Source organism: Stereum hirsutum (assembly GCF_000264905.1).
Source record: "Stereum hirsutum FP-91666 SS1 unplaced genomic scaffold STEHIscaffold_21, whole genome shotgun sequence".
NCBI lineage: Eukaryota > Fungi > Basidiomycota > Agaricomycetes > Russulales > Stereaceae > Stereum > Stereum hirsutum.
This window is the reverse complement of record NW_006763151.1, coordinates 11,200-26,082: the sequence shown is the minus strand read 5'-3', so window position 1 is coordinate 26,082 and position 14,883 is coordinate 11,200. Positions and strand designations below refer to the sequence as shown.

At 48.4% G+C, this 14,883-nt stretch overlaps 5 protein-coding genes across 5 annotated transcripts; all 5 read left to right on the top strand.

Moving 5' to 3' along the window:
- Nucleotides 1-938: 938 nt before the first annotated feature.
- Nucleotides 939-2,418, top strand: STEHIDRAFT_162944 (uncharacterized protein; the record flags this gene model as incomplete). Its single annotated transcript, XM_007310621.1, has 3 exons — nucleotides 939-1,437; nucleotides 1,495-1,677; nucleotides 1,736-2,418. 3 exons carry the CDS (start codon nucleotides 939-941, stop codon nucleotides 2,416-2,418), a joined length of 1,365 nt encoding a protein of 454 aa, XP_007310683.1.
- A 1,743-nt stretch (nucleotides 2,419-4,161) lies between these two features.
- STEHIDRAFT_162943 (uncharacterized protein) lies at nucleotides 4,162-4,713 on the top strand (the record flags this gene model as incomplete). Its single annotated transcript, XM_007310620.1, has 3 exons — nucleotides 4,162-4,191; nucleotides 4,259-4,301; nucleotides 4,343-4,713. The coding sequence occupies 3 exons, from the start codon at nucleotides 4,162-4,164 to the stop codon at nucleotides 4,711-4,713; spliced, it is 444 nt and encodes a 147-aa protein (XP_007310682.1).
- A 5,969-nt stretch (nucleotides 4,714-10,682) lies between these two features.
- Nucleotides 10,683-11,322, top strand: STEHIDRAFT_115952 (uncharacterized protein; the record flags this gene model as incomplete). Its single annotated transcript, XM_007310619.1, has 3 exons — nucleotides 10,683-11,059; nucleotides 11,088-11,107; nucleotides 11,156-11,322. The coding sequence occupies 3 exons, from the start codon at nucleotides 10,683-10,685 to the stop codon at nucleotides 11,320-11,322; spliced, it is 564 nt and encodes a 187-aa protein (XP_007310681.1).
- Nucleotides 11,323-12,091: 769 nt separating this feature from the next.
- On the top strand, nucleotides 12,092-13,303 carry STEHIDRAFT_115951 (uncharacterized protein; the record flags this gene model as incomplete). The annotated part of the gene is made up of 5 exons (XM_007310618.1): nucleotides 12,092-12,488; nucleotides 12,536-12,604; nucleotides 12,671-13,008; nucleotides 13,053-13,076; nucleotides 13,244-13,303. 5 exons carry the CDS (start codon nucleotides 12,092-12,094, stop codon nucleotides 13,301-13,303), a joined length of 888 nt encoding a protein of 295 aa, XP_007310680.1.
- Nucleotides 13,304-14,432: 1,129 nt separating this feature from the next.
- On the top strand, nucleotides 14,433-14,747 carry STEHIDRAFT_26700 (uncharacterized protein; the record flags this gene model as incomplete). The annotated part of the gene is made up of 1 exon (XM_007310580.1): nucleotides 14,433-14,747. A coding segment is annotated over one exon (315 nt), but the record flags the coding sequence as incomplete, so codon positions are not given.
- Nucleotides 14,748-14,883: the final 136 nt, after the last annotated feature.

Genomic DNA, 14,883 nt, shown 5'->3' with positions numbered 1-14,883 from the left:
GCAAAAGAAGCACAATCATGCTTCGATGCTAATTCTGCTTCTATTGGCAATTGTGCTTCTTAGAAGCGGCTTTTGCATGTTGCACAGCAACAATCCATGTGATAGTTAAGCCCAGTGGCGCTTCCATTCCTATTTGATCTCTTGTTGTGTCTAAAAGTGCCACTTGGGCCACAAACCACAAAATTATTGCCACACAAGCTACAGACATCGCATGGTCTCGATAAAATCACTATAATTTGTAGAATAATCAAGTCTATCATAGTCATATATGGTGCCCATAACATTGATGGCACTAGTCCCATAAATCATCAAATATGCTAAACTAGACCCCTTTCCCAACATTAAGCTGTGCACACAGTAAATCAAATCAATCTGCCAAGCTAAAATCATCATAATTTGTAGAATATGAACATCTATCTGACAACTGCATAGTCCCTACCTTGTGAGTATCCCATAGTCTTCCTACATTACAAGCACTCTCATTACTACTCGAAACTCCGTACTCATGTGTGTGGAGTTTGAATTTGTTCCGAAAGAATACTGAAACACTTAGTCATTTCATTTACCAGATGTTCTAAGCCAGAGAAGTCCAAGCTCAAGAGGTCCGTAGACTGGTCTATGGGACTGAAATATAGGGTTAGGGGTCTGCACGAACCTTGCGTTGCCCGCGTTGCCGCCAAACCTAACACAGAAAAGAAGCAAAAGAAAGAGGTAGTATAAACGATGTACCTTCGTTCCTCAGGCATCGTAACAGTTTACGATGATGGGTATTGGGGGCGTAAGGAGCCCAGTCTCTATCTACAGCGGTTCGACCCTCATGCTCCCTGGCTCCTCTATATTCCCATCTCTCACGCCGAACTCCGTCGACCACTTCTTCGCCAGCATCGACATCCCCTATGGACCGAAGGCCTGCGTATAAACTCACCCAGACACCACTGATGTCTCCCCATGAGAGCATCATGAAGGTACTCCACGAGAAACGCAACTCAATGAGAGCATCCATCGAGAAGTTCCTCCCTAACATCCTCATGTGCCACAACCTCCTAAATCGAGATGCCTTGGACACCGATCTCCCTCGCTTTATCCTGGATCGCAAATTCCAGTTTTTCCATCATCTTGTCAGGGGTGTTTATGGATGGGAGCTGTTTGTGTTGGTGATGCGAGCACATAAATGTACCATGGTCAAGATGAACACTTTCCTCTACTGGGCACAGGATGTCCAGTCATATCCCAACCCTCTCACTGACCATCGTCAGCGCTCTCTCCGTGGGTCGATATTCTCGACCAAGGATAGCGATATCTTTCTCGCCTTTGCCCACATGACTGCACCGGTGTATCTTGCCTGCTCCGAAATCCCTCGCTCAAATCCGCCACTCTCAAAACCATCCTTCTCACCATGGCGGAATAAGGTTGGCATTGAGAGTCTTGCTTCTCATGGTACGTCTTTTATTTTATCTCCTCTTTCCGTTCTCACTAATGTTATTGCTATTCTAGATGATTGGCAGAAGCTCGACAGGATATTCCATCCACACCGTCTTGCACATGGTCTGGCCTTTAAGCGTGAGGCCCGAGGTGTCGCCATTCGCACCGATCCAGCAGCGCCAACACCCCAGCTTGCCAATCGTCTCCGAAATATTCAGCGAATGGAGACCAATCTTCAAGATCGGAAGATTTGTGGTAAGTTTCACTCCATGACCGCTGTTTGCTTCATCGCTGACTTATTGATTACAATCAGCTGCCAATAGGGCAAAAAAGCCTCCGAAGGACAACACCATCATGCAGCTTCTCAATCAACCGTCAGATTACAAGGCATTCAACTCAAGTCTTGCATCTTTAGCAAAAAAGCCGCTGTTGCTCGATTGGTTCCCAAAGCCTCATCCCACTCATACAGAGCTCGAGATCTATGTCTTGAAGAAGAACTTAAAGGACAAGAAGACCTCGCAAACCTATTGGTTCCCACCGTACGAGATTTTCCTCACAGGTGACAATCCGGAGACCGCTAAGATACGCTGGAAGTTTCTTCTCATGTTCCGCCCTCATATCTTCAACCGCCACCTCCTCTCTCTCCATGATCCTGCAGTTCGCCCGCTCACCAAGAGACAGTGGCGAAACATCTCTTCTGGAGCAGAGTTTCGGAGCAGGTGGCCCCAGGGAGAGTCCTTTCCTCCCTTCGATCCGAGTCGCTACTGGCGTGCAGGGCTTGACGAAATGTTTGGTACAGTGGCTCCAGCACGTGCCAAGGAGGGTGTTTGCTCGTTGGAGGACTTTGAGTCCGAAATCGCCCCAAGTCTCCTCAGCTGTGGATGCGATGTCAGCACGATTGACTGGGAGACCGATACAGAGCTAAAGACCCTCCTCGCGATCACTTCTGCTGAGATGGCCCTTTTACACGAGTTTGTGCTTATTGATAGGGAGTGACACGGGTCACCCACGGGTTAGAATACACCTACCCGGATCCGGAGCTGAGTGTACCCGGACCCGCCGGATACGGGTCTCTCGGGTCCCGGGTTTTTCATTCGGGTCTGCACGGGTCTGCGGGTTGGGGGCTGGGTCTGGGTATGCCAGGGGTATGTACACTACTACACTATGGATTGGCAGAATAAATTATAGAACAGTCGAAAAAAATGGTGATAGTGCAATTAGTGTTCAGATGAGAGGGAGGAGGGGAAGGGGACATACCGGGAGAACAAGGCTACGCGTTGACAAACGGACAACGCGAGTGTGTTCGGAGGGTTGAAAAACCCCCGGAATCACTGAGGAAACGGAAACAACGTGGCTAGAACAAATGTGGGGGGTTGAACAATGTTTGGGGAAGGGGGAGGAGAAGAAGTCCACGTACCCAAGGAACGAAGCTATGCGTTGACAAACGGACAACGGGAGCGTGTTCGGAGGGTTTTAAAACCCCGGAAAACACTAAGATTCGAGAAATCCTACGGTGTAAAAAATGCGTGCAGCCCGATTAGTGTTTGGGTGAGGATGAGGGAGTGGAGGGGACGCACCGGACGAACGCGGACACATATCAACAAACGGACAGCGGGAGCGTTTTCGGAGGGCTCGAAAACCCCCAGAACCGCCGAGAAACACGATACGACACCACTGGAAAAAAGGTAGTAGGCCAATTACTATTTGAGAGGGATGGAGGAGGAAGATTGGACGCACCGGATGAACGCGGACACGTATCGACAAGCGGACAGCGGGAGCGTTTTTGTACGGGTTGAAAACCCCCAGAGCCGTTGCGAAACGCGAAACAGGCCGGTTAGAAAGAATGTGATAAGGTAATTAGTGTCTGAGGGAGGGTGACGAGAAGAATGGGGTGTACCGAATGAACGCGGACACGTATGGACAAACGGACAATGGGATCGTGTTCGGAGGGTCTGAAAACCCCCAGAACCACCGAGAAATCCGAAACGACACAGTTGGAAAAAACGGTGTACTAAAGCTCACCGGGTGTTCGGACACATTTCAGTGTTCCGGCTCTAGTTGGGCTCTAGCATCCGCAACAGATTCATTTTCGTCAGGCTTTTCGGCACCACGCCGTTTGGCTCGTCGAGCCACGCATTTCTATCGAAGTAATAGGGTATAGATGTAGAATGTAGCGATAGAGAGGGGTAAAAAGGGGTAAAAAGTGTCCGAACACTCAGTGCCACAGCGGGCCGGGGCCACCTAGTGTTCGAACAGTATTCCGCCCTATTCTCCTCTGCCATTAATTATCGCGAGAAACTACAGACTATTCCTCTGGGAGTACGACTGCGAGTGGACATACGGATGGTATGGCACAAAAAAGAACGAACAAAAATGATTGCTTGCGGGTGCTAGAGCCGGAACACTGAAAAGTGTCCGAACACCCGGTTAGCTTTAGTAGTCGAATCTGTACGCAAGGGGGGGTGGTGTGAGCTATTATCCCTCGGAAAGTGAGTCTTGAAGGTTTTCCTTGGTCGTCTGAGGGTTGATAAGAGCTGCAATGGGAGTCAGTGGGGACACTACGTGTCAAGCACCACCTATCCCATCACACACTCGGTGGTCGAGGGCAAGAGAGAGGATGAAGCGGATGAGCTGGCAGCTTCTTCAGGAAGCGCACAGCATTCCGGCAATTGCCGGATCGATCCTCTGACCCGCGGGTGACCCGACCACGGGTCCGGGTCAGCTTCGGGTTCCCAATTGATGACCCGGACCCGACCCATCCGGGTCTGGGTACGTTACCCGGCCGGGTTACCCATACCCCTGTCATTCCCTACTTATCGACCCTATCGTGACTCAGGACCTTGACGAACCTCACCATTACACCAATCTCCCTCTTCTCGGTGACCTGCCTGACCATCTCACCTCCAACCCAACTTTCTAGAAGAGGATGTGCTTGGCCTGGCTGTACGTCTTTTACAGGATTACCGTGCACCTCGTGGATGGGAGCGTGAATCTTTTGATGAGTGGTTGGATTGGGTCTGGTATCTGTCTCAGTACCTGGAGCCACTGTGGCGGAAGCATGAAGACTTGAAGGGGGAGAAGATGTATGTTCTCATGGTGGACCAGATAACACCAGATATTGTAGAGTCCCTCGAAGAAGAGGATGATGCTGTTGCGCTGAAGAAGATTGAGACAGCTCTGCTCGTGTTTTGGTCCACTGCCCTTCAGCGCGACTTCGGTATCCTTCACACCCCTTTCTACCCTTCCCTTCGTAAAGATGCAGAGGATCTTCAGTGTGTTGCTCATCGGTGAATGGGCCCTTTTCGCCAGTTTGGACTTTTTCTATTTTTTCTATTGGACAATCTTTTATATCATGCATCTTGTCTTTTCAAACTCTGTATGATATATGTGTCTTTGTCGTCTTGTCATGGTGTGTTGTTGTCAAGTATGGTCAGTCGTAGTTCTGTTTTGTTTTGTTACCTTTTCGTGAACGGCCTTTGAGTGCTTGGACGGCAAGTCCACGCTTTCTCTCTATCTGTTGCTGGTGAGTTTATTTCATTTTTCTATTCAATAGTTTCTTACTTATTTCTTCTTGTAGCATCATTAGCGTCCTTTTGTATATTAGATCTCCCAATTATATATTTCTTGCTCACCCTGGGATCCCTCTAGCCACTCGGGCAACTACTACCTCAACTTCTCAATAAGAAACCCGCGGGTATATTCGTGAGTACCTGTGTATACCTGCAGCCATGGCTGACCTGTAAGTGTGCTTGTACGGGTACCTGTATCTGTTTCCACGGGTGCCACACCGGATACAGGTGTAGACTCCGAAGGAACGAGTACCTGTTCCCACGGATATAGGTACTCGTATGGATATAATTGACGCATGCCCTGCTCTGAGATAGCTTTGATCTTAGAAACCTTGCCACACAATGGAATGTTGCCCAGGAATTATGTATATGGGCTCAATAGAAAGATATTAGTCTATAGCATACTTCCGCATTTTACTTGGAGTGAATTGATGTGTTCTATCATTTTCAGGGGCGATTGCAAGTCAGGGAGGGCTAGGGAAGCAGAGTTTGAAACAAACCACAGAACCAGCAGCTTGGTTCAAACCTTCAGCTAAGCTTGGGGGATAAAATAAAACCGTATAAATTCCAGGAAAATTGTGTACGTGTCTTAGGAACTGTATCTTATTGTGTATATATTGATAAGTGGTTGTTATTCAAAGGGAACATAATTGAAATTTGAAAAAAATATCATTCCACTAGTGTAAGTCACAGTTTGACTATAGGTATTCGTGTGGGTATCTGCAGATACCTGCTCATACTTGCCATATATGTATACCCACAGGTACCTGTCATATACGGATACCTGCCAGTGCAGGTATCCGCACAGATTTAACCGTGGTAAGCCCTGGTCAGACATATATATGGTCCCTATCCTGTGAGTATCCAATATTCTTTCTACATAATGAACATCTTTAGTACTAATTGAATCTCCGCACTTATGCGTGCGAAGCTTGGATTTGTTCCGGTGGAATACTGGAACACTTGGCAATTTCATTTACCGGATGTTCTGAGCTGGAGAAATCTGAGCCAAAGAGGTTTGTGGACTAGTCTATGGGACCGAGATATAGGGTTAGGGGTCTGCACGAGCTTTGTGTTGCCCGCATTGCCACTAAACCTAGCAAAAAGAAAAGAACCAAAAGAAAGAGATAATATAAATAATGTACCTTCGTTCCTCAGGCATCGTAAAGGTTTGAGAGTTTGTCGCTTATAGCCTTGCTTAATACTTCATTACGACCTCTATGTACCCGTGATGATGTAAAATCTTTGAACACGTAGTCGACACAGAGTCTCTGTGTTCACGTCATTTTGCGATAGTGAGCTCACATAACTGCTGGGGGCAAAATTTATGTATGGAATCTGTAGACTACATGCCAATGAAATATTCTATGTGATTTAAAACCTTGTATGCCTCCTATTTGCCTGCTTCACAGTCTGAACTCTCGCGTCTATCTGTCCTGTGTGAGCCTCAATATACTCGACTGTCAACTTATCTAAGACCTTCTGAATAGCAGCCCAAAGCTTGTCAAGAGAATTAGCTAATCCAGGGAGGTCTGCTACACAGTTCTTCACCTTGAGCCAAAGTGGTTCCTTTGGGTTTAGATCGGGGGAAGATGGTGGGTGGGGAAGCTGCTTGATCTCAAGCTTGTTTCAGGCAGCATTGCCGAGAACACTTTTGTGGCCAGGGGCCCCATCCTCTACTATAAGGATCTCACACCCTCTACAACTCTCCATCTCCTTCACAAAGTCCTTCAAAGGACCATGAAGCACCTGTTCAACATATTCCTTTCCACCCATCCCTCCACCCTTCCTCTGACCATTCCGATCCTTCTTCGGTGGGGGCAAATCATGTAACACCCCATTTCTGGGCTGTATATTCAGGATAAGAGAGGAATTTCCTAGTCTCTAATTACATGGTTCATACTTACCTTTTACGTACCTCTGAGTTCGATCTGAGCTTGAATCTCATGTATATAGTGTTCCGAACCTTATCTTGAATCATCATCAGCATTAACACCAACAATCTCCTCTTTTTCTTTTCGTCTTGGTGCTGCTCCCTGTGTCTCTTCCGTGCTCGGGACCACTCGCACGAGGGTTTCAGGTCTCTTGGTTTCTTCCATGCTTGAGACTACTCGCACGAGGGCTTTGTTCTGTCCCGTGCTCTCCCTTGTCGGATGCCTTCGGTCAGCCGGTAGACATGTGTACCACCAGTGGAGAGTACTAGGCGGACTACCTTGACAGCATAGCCGTGCTAGGCTCATTTATATAGTTTACTGACGTTTTCGAGACCATTCACAGGTTTTTCCGGTATTTTTGAGACCACCCTCGAATTGGGTGTCTCAAATCAAGCTTGATGATGGGACCCTTGACACCGTGAGCGATGCATGCCCACACTATAATTGATTTGCGCTTACATCGGCATACACTCAAAGTTGTGCTCTTCGCTTGGATGATGTGTCACCCTTTTCTGACCCGGCCTCTCTTCTAACTCTATTGACATCTTGACCATTCATATAACCCGGCTCTAATTCCTCCCTATATTATCCTTAGCCTGTTGGAGACGCTTCCTCACCGCTGCTGCTGAAAGAAAGGGCTTATGATGCATGACGTGGCGATAGCAGGCAGCATTGGCGATGCCACAGACTTGGTGCTTTGTTACTTCTGGAATAACCCCCGAAATGTATTTGTAGGGCTTAAATCGATTATTTTTGATTTCTCGGATGACGTGGCGCTCCATGGAGTTTTGCGAATGGGAGGCATGGATTTAGGCAAAAGAAACTTCAAACAAACACGCTTCATACCAGGGCATGCCACGATTATATCCGTGCAAGTACCTGTTCCCTCAGAGGCCACACCTGTATCCGGGGTGGCATCCATGGGAACGGGTATCCATATCCACGGATACAGGTACTTGCCGATGGGCAGGTACTCATAGATAGAATGAATCTACGGGTACCTTGTAGGTACCTGAGGAGTACCCGTGGGTACTGTGGTAAATATGAGTTGGGAAAGAGGGTGGAGAGGTACTCACCAAATCAATCCCATTGTTCTCAATGACGAGTGGGACAAATTACATTCAACCAAGTACAGGGGGTGATGCAGGACATCAACACGCGTCAATCGTCCCCACTGCCTCACAAATACACGCAGAAATGAGTGAGAACGAGTGAATTTATGATAGAAGGTAGCAGGGTGTATTCACTAGGTCAATGTCATTGTTCTCGACAATGAATGGGCTAAATTGCATCAAGTCAAGTATGGGAGGCGATGCGGGACAGCAATATGCATCAATCGACCCCTCAACATTGTAAACATATGCGGAATTGAGTGAGAACGAGCACATTTACAATGGGAGGAAGCAAGGGTACTCACCAGGTTATTACCGTTGTTCTCAACGACAGGTGGGCCAAATTGTGTCCAATCAAGTATGGGGGGTGATGCGGGACATTAATCTGTGTTGATCAATCCTGCAATGTTGTAAATGTACGCAGAATTGAGTGAAAACAAGCACATTTACGATAGGAGGAAGCAGAGGTACTCACAAGGTTAATACCATCATTCTCGATGACGGGTGGGCCAAATTGTGTCAAACCAAGGATGGGAGGCGATGCAGGACATCCAAATGCGATGATCGACTATGCAACATCATAAATGTACGCAGAATTGAGTGAGAACGAGCAAATTTACGATAGAACAGGGCAGGGAGTACTCATCAGGTCAATGTTGTTGTTCTCGACAATAAGCAGGCCAAATCTGATCAAACAAAGTGCAGAGAGTAGTGCAGGAGGTGTATATGCATCGACTGATCCAGATACATCGGAAATGTGCGCCAAACTGAGTGAGAACAAGCAATTTTACGGTTGGAGGGGTAATGGGGACTCACCAGGGTCAACACCGTCGTTCTCGTTTCTTGCCAAATAAAGTACCGGGGACAATGCAGAACATCCATACATGTTGAACGAGCCCACCACTTTGGGAACGCACACCGATTCGAGTGAGAACAGACAATTTTATGGTTAGAGGGGGTAGTGGAGACTCACCGGGGTTAACGCTGCCATTGTCAACAATGAGCAGGCTGTTTCTCATCAAACAAAGTACAGGGCCCGGTGCAGGAGCTCAAGACACGTTGCTTGATGGTGCTACATCCAAAATGTACACGATAGCAAGGGGTGGGACTCCAAACTTATTCACTCAGAGAGTCGAGACCCTCGAGACCCTTATGGAAACAAGTACACAGGATGAGCGGCACCACCATTGACGGCAACACAATGTGTCAATTCCGTCACACAGTGGTGTACGCTCGGTGAAGTGGGAGAGAGTGAGGAGGAGAGCAAGGAGAGAGAGTCTCTAGACACACATCTGGCCTCCGGCAAGCTCCGGCCTGGAAATACCAAATATGGTGGGTACTCTCCCACGAGTACCTGTGAGCCCCGGCATTAGACCTGTATCCGTGCATACACCCGTGGGAACGAGTATCTGTATCCACGGATACAGGTACCTGATGGTGTGCCTGACGAGTATCCATGGCAGGTACTCACGGGTCTCGGTACTCATGGCATGCCCTGCTTCACACGAAGACTCAATGACACGTGACCATGTTCGAAGAATTTACGTCACTACGAGTACAGGCATGTTCCTCATGTCAGCACTGTCACCCCATGGATCATTCCTTCCCATCACATAAATGTTCTCCGACTCGTCTCCTGAGGTTTCATCGACTGGCAGATAGGGATCATCCATCCGACTACCATCACCAATCCTTCCTGCTCATGCAAACGTCCCAGTGGAGGATGAGGGCATCTTTGCATATAGTCTTGGGGTGTTTGCTTTTGTGGCGTCACGACAAAATGGTGCCATGGATGAAGGTTGATTGCCGGCAAGCTTGGCTAAGTCAACCTTCTGTAGAGCTGGGGGAGGTGGCGGATTAATAAACTCGCTAGAGGCGTCCAATTCTCCCTCCCAATCTGTCATCTCTACCAAAGAAGGACTAAGAGTATCACTGGGAGAGAGTGAGGCTTTTGAGGCTTTCAGAGTGTTCAAGGCATATGCAGAGAAGGCGATAGGGAGGAAGATTAAGATGTTGATGGACGATAAGAGAGAAGAGTGTATTAGGAAGGATTAGGATGTGTATTGTGCAGAGGAAGGGACTCTTTGCCAGCATACTGAGCTGTATGGTGGGTCATTGGTTACGGTTCAACCATGATCATTTACCCGCATTGCCAGCCTTTGTTTGATCGGAGACCTCTGACAGCGCCCTCTGTGCAATCACGGTGGGCCTCGGCTTCATGTCAGGATGGCGAGTGAATAGTGGTAGAAAGTTGTACTTAGCCATCAATTTTTATAAAGTTGATTATACTGACCCGCCTTTACATGTGCTGAGCGAATGTGCAAGAGGTGTTGTATGCACAGTAAGTAGCACATCGAGCCAGTGAGAACAAGGCATGGTCGGCACACCGGTGCCACAGCCACGTGGTAACAAGGACACGTCTTGTCACTGTGTGACCAGATGCGTTCACCTGCTCCATTTGCGGTCACTTGTGTCTGTTCTTATTCATTTCATCTGTGTCCATTCGCGTTCGCATTCAGATACCTCTCATACTATAGATTTTGTCTCTTTCTTTTTCTATTACTTTGTGAGGGCAATATCATTGACAGTGACGCTTCTCACAGTCGTTTCTTCGAATGCTCGATTATCTGCGCCTCACACGGCCTATGTTCCTCAGTGATGCTTGGCGCTGCAGGAAGCTTCAAGACCTGCCACCCGGCGACCCACCCTCTTCCCCCATGCTGCCCATCTCACAATCTGACAAGTTGGAGAAAAAGCCCAAGCCCAAGCGTCAATGTTACCTTTATGAGCAGGAAATCTCGCTGATGCTACGCGAAGCCAATATGCTGTACATTGGGACAGGCTTGATGGGATTTGCTTACGAGTACATCCGTTCGATCCAGGCCGAGAAGTGCAATCCCCCAAAAGAGTGTTACATGGATGTAAACAGCTTTCACTTCGTACACAGCATGCTATCCGACCCAAGGGATAAGACAGGACCGGTGTTCCTTCTCGAGGAGGAGATTGTTGGCGGGTTCGTCAGGTATGTACATTTGTGGTTACTGCAACAGTGGCGGTAAAGTGGGAAGCGGTAGGTTTTTTTGAGATCTAAATTCACCACAAACATTAAAATAATCAGTACCGCAAATTCTAGCACACATCTCAGCCCCAAATAAGTCCAAAATCACTTTCGTCACTTTCGGCTACAGGTGGAGTGGCAGCGGCGAGCTGACGGTGAAACAGTGCTGGGAGGTGACCAGCTGGAGGTTTTTATGGTATCCAAATTCACCACAAATCTTAGAATAAGTAGTAGTGAGAAGTCTGATACTCATCACAGCTCCAAGTTTGTCCAATATCACGTTTGGCTACAAGTCAGATGATTGTGGCCCAAGATAGGTGTTTGTTCAGTTGGAAGAAAATTACAAGTGACATGGATATGAATATGTCTGACTTGAACACACAAATTGTGCAAAATGTTCACTTCTATTAATCACTGAAGGTGATACTAGCATTATCTGACTCATCAGATGAGTACACATTCCCTTCCATCCACTGAATGTAAGTCCTGCTCCGAGGCTGTAAAATCCAAGCCATAAGGAATCTCCACAGATGCTACCTCCCTGCTCAGATGATTGTACTATGGCCCAACGGATCAGAGTAGATGTTGTTGGGGCGACCATGTGGAAGCACTTTGTTCTTGTTGTATCGTCGTTTAGTCTTGTTAGAGCTGTTTTCATAATTCGTGGCGGACCTGCCTTTTTGGGTGATCACACGCTTTTGCGAGGTTTTTGGTGCCCAGACTAAAATGACCATAGCACACTCAGTTTAGCGTAGAATTACATGTACAAACCTGGTCCTCTCGTCAGTGCGAAGGCATGGTGTAATCCATTTGTGATTTCGTCCGATATTTGCAGAGGGTGCAAAACTGACCCTCCCTGGAGGCAAAACACAGCTACAAAAAAGATTTGAGGCGAAACGGTTGTGTTCTGATGGTGCTATGCCCGTGTGAAGGGCATAAGCTAGACATGGGCCACAGTTCCACCAGTCCTGACGCTCCTTGCTTCTTACCACCATCATGAGCAACAACAAGAACAAGCGATGCAAACGGGGCACTACTGCCGCTACTTCTTCTGCCTCACAAACTCCTACGCCATCTAAATCTGCTGCTAGCTCTCGTGATGCGTCTCCAGCACAGTCTCCTCAGCCTGCTTCTACCACTGCTCACCCAAAACCCCGTCGCACTGTCAAGCTGAAACTTCCTGCTCAGCCTACTACTACCTCTCCTGATGCATCCGAAGACGATCCACTCACACCCCCACCAAAAGTTTCAAGGGCTGAAGTCAACGCTGCCATACAGGAAGTCCTTGGTCCTGTCAAGACGGCTCGGTCTCATCCAGCACGTGCTCAAAGTCTCCCGTCCGATAACGAGCAGGTGAATGTTGATCAGGATGCAGTAGAAGAGGAGGGGAATGGTTCAAAGGTGACAAAGAAGAGAAAGTGGACATTATTGGTTGTGCAGGAGAGAGAGGTCAAAAGGACAGTAGTGACTCAGACAGCGAGGATTCGGATGACGAGCCTGAGGATGAAGGTGCGTCCCAATGCTGGTGTTGCTCATTCCCTCCCATCTCATGAAGCACTGTAATGCATGGTGTAGATCCATTCACCATCACATTTGCTGTCCCACATGATGCTGTCGAGACTGTCAGCATCGAGTCGTCCATGACTTTGAACGACTTCCGCCATGAAATTGCAGAGAAGATTGATGTCGCCACCAAGTACCTCAGCCTCAGCTATCGATATCCCGAATTGGTGGATGCTGTTAGCGAGGAATGGAAGAGTCGGCAGATGAAGAGTAGTAAGGCCAAGGGTAAGACGAAGGCATTGATTGTGGAGTTGAAGGATCTTCGGCCAGTGGATAGTAAAGGCAAGGGGAAGGGGAAGAGCAAGGGAAAAGGTGGGAAGAAGTCGGCAGATGAACGATATAATAAGGTGGTACGTCAGGTTCTTCCTGTTCAGCCAATAGGAGTTCCTTGCAGTCCTTGTGTGATGTCGCTAAAAAGGTATGTCTTCGAAGAAGTGCTCTTCCTCAGTGGGTCATATAATCCCGCTAGTCACCCCTTCATCAAACAAAGCCTCGAATCCTGGGCTCCATCCACGGCGTAGGATGGACCACATTATTTCAGGTTTGATGTTGCGATGGCCACCCATGAATTTATGTTGCATCGAGTATGATAAGGAAGGCTCGTGCCGGTGTCTTAAGATGGTCTGTGCATTGGCAGCACCGTAGTTCTCAGATCCAGGATCACTCTGAGTCAAGACAGGCATCTCTGTGCAGTGTGAAAAGATGTTAGTTTAAGTTCATTGAAGTATAAAAGAAATCACAGTCAAAAGCACGGACCTCCCCTATCATCTACTTCATCTAGATAAAAGCCAGTAACAAGCCGAGGGTTCCGGTTCATCCACCAGACCTTAATCCATATAACAGTTCCCGAGACAGGCTCACAACACAGGTGCATGAACAACTGAAACCTTCGCCACTTGTCATGCTGGTCGAGGCACCAAATGTCGTTCACTCCTGCCGCCCAGAATGTTTAGCCAAAGCTTGAAGTCAACGATGAAATTGTCCGGAGTATTACGACGAGACAGAGGGAATTTTCCTGATATTTTAGCAATTTGTCCGGGACTGATAGGACCACTTACTGCAGAGTTATGACTTTAGTTATTTCGCCAGCCAGCGGGCCGCAGAGGGCCGGATTCCGCGCCTCGGTTCCGCGCCTCTGCGTCCCGTTTAGGCAGGTAGTTTTCCAACTGTATAGTAGACCGGTAAGCGCCGGAGCGCGTCCTTTTAACTTGTGGGAAGCGTCCTTGTCTCTTTATCATTGACAGTGACGCTTCTCACAGTCGTTCTTCGAGTGCTCGATTATCTGCGCCTCACAGGTTATGGGCCCTGCGCTTTAAATCGCCTCAGAACGTTCTGCTTAGCTCCTATTTGATCTCTGAGACTCAGATCTCTCTCTACTCGCCTCAGAACGAGTTCTCTGCTTCTCTCTCTTTGCGCTAGACTCGTCGTCATCGATATCTACTCGCTGCATTCGCCCTCTTCTCGATCGGACTCAATTTGCGCCTCTTATCGACGTCTCCATCTCTTCCCTTGGCCGCAAATCGCCTCTTCATCGATTAGCTTCGTTTCGCCTCCCCTTCATCGCTATCGCCTCCGTTCCTTCACTATCCAATCCGCCATCATGTCCGACGACAAACGCGCCGTTGACAAGCTCAATCGCCACAACTACAGCTCCTGGGTCGACAATGCTGAAGCTGTCCTCGGTTCTAAGGGTGTTTGGGGCCAAGTCGATGGCACTGACATCGCTCCTACCCCTCCTAACGCCTCGGCCATGACCGCGTCCGAAGCGAAGGAGATGAGGGAGTGGAATCAGAGGAAGGCGAAGGCTAGTGGGGAGATTTGGTTGTTGGTTGAGGAGAACCAAAAGGCGCATATCAGGAAGGAGAAGGGAGATCCGAAGGCGATGTGGGAGAAGTTGGAGAGTGTCTTTGTGCAGAAGAAGACTGGTACGCGATTCGACGCTTATTCCGAACTCTTCTCCACTCGTCTCCAAGAGGGAGAGTCCCTCTCCGACCTCGTTGCTCGCGTCGACCTCTACATCTCCCATATCAAAGAGCGCCGCCCCGCCAAGTTCTCCCTTGATGACCTCGACTCCGAATTATGGTCCATGACGCTCATCAAGGCCCTCCCTTCCGACTACAACAACTTCGTCACCTTCCTTACCCTCTCCGACGACCTCTCCCTCGACAACGTCACCCAAGCCTTCTCCAATGAGGAGCAATCCCGCAAACGTCGTGCCCGTGCAG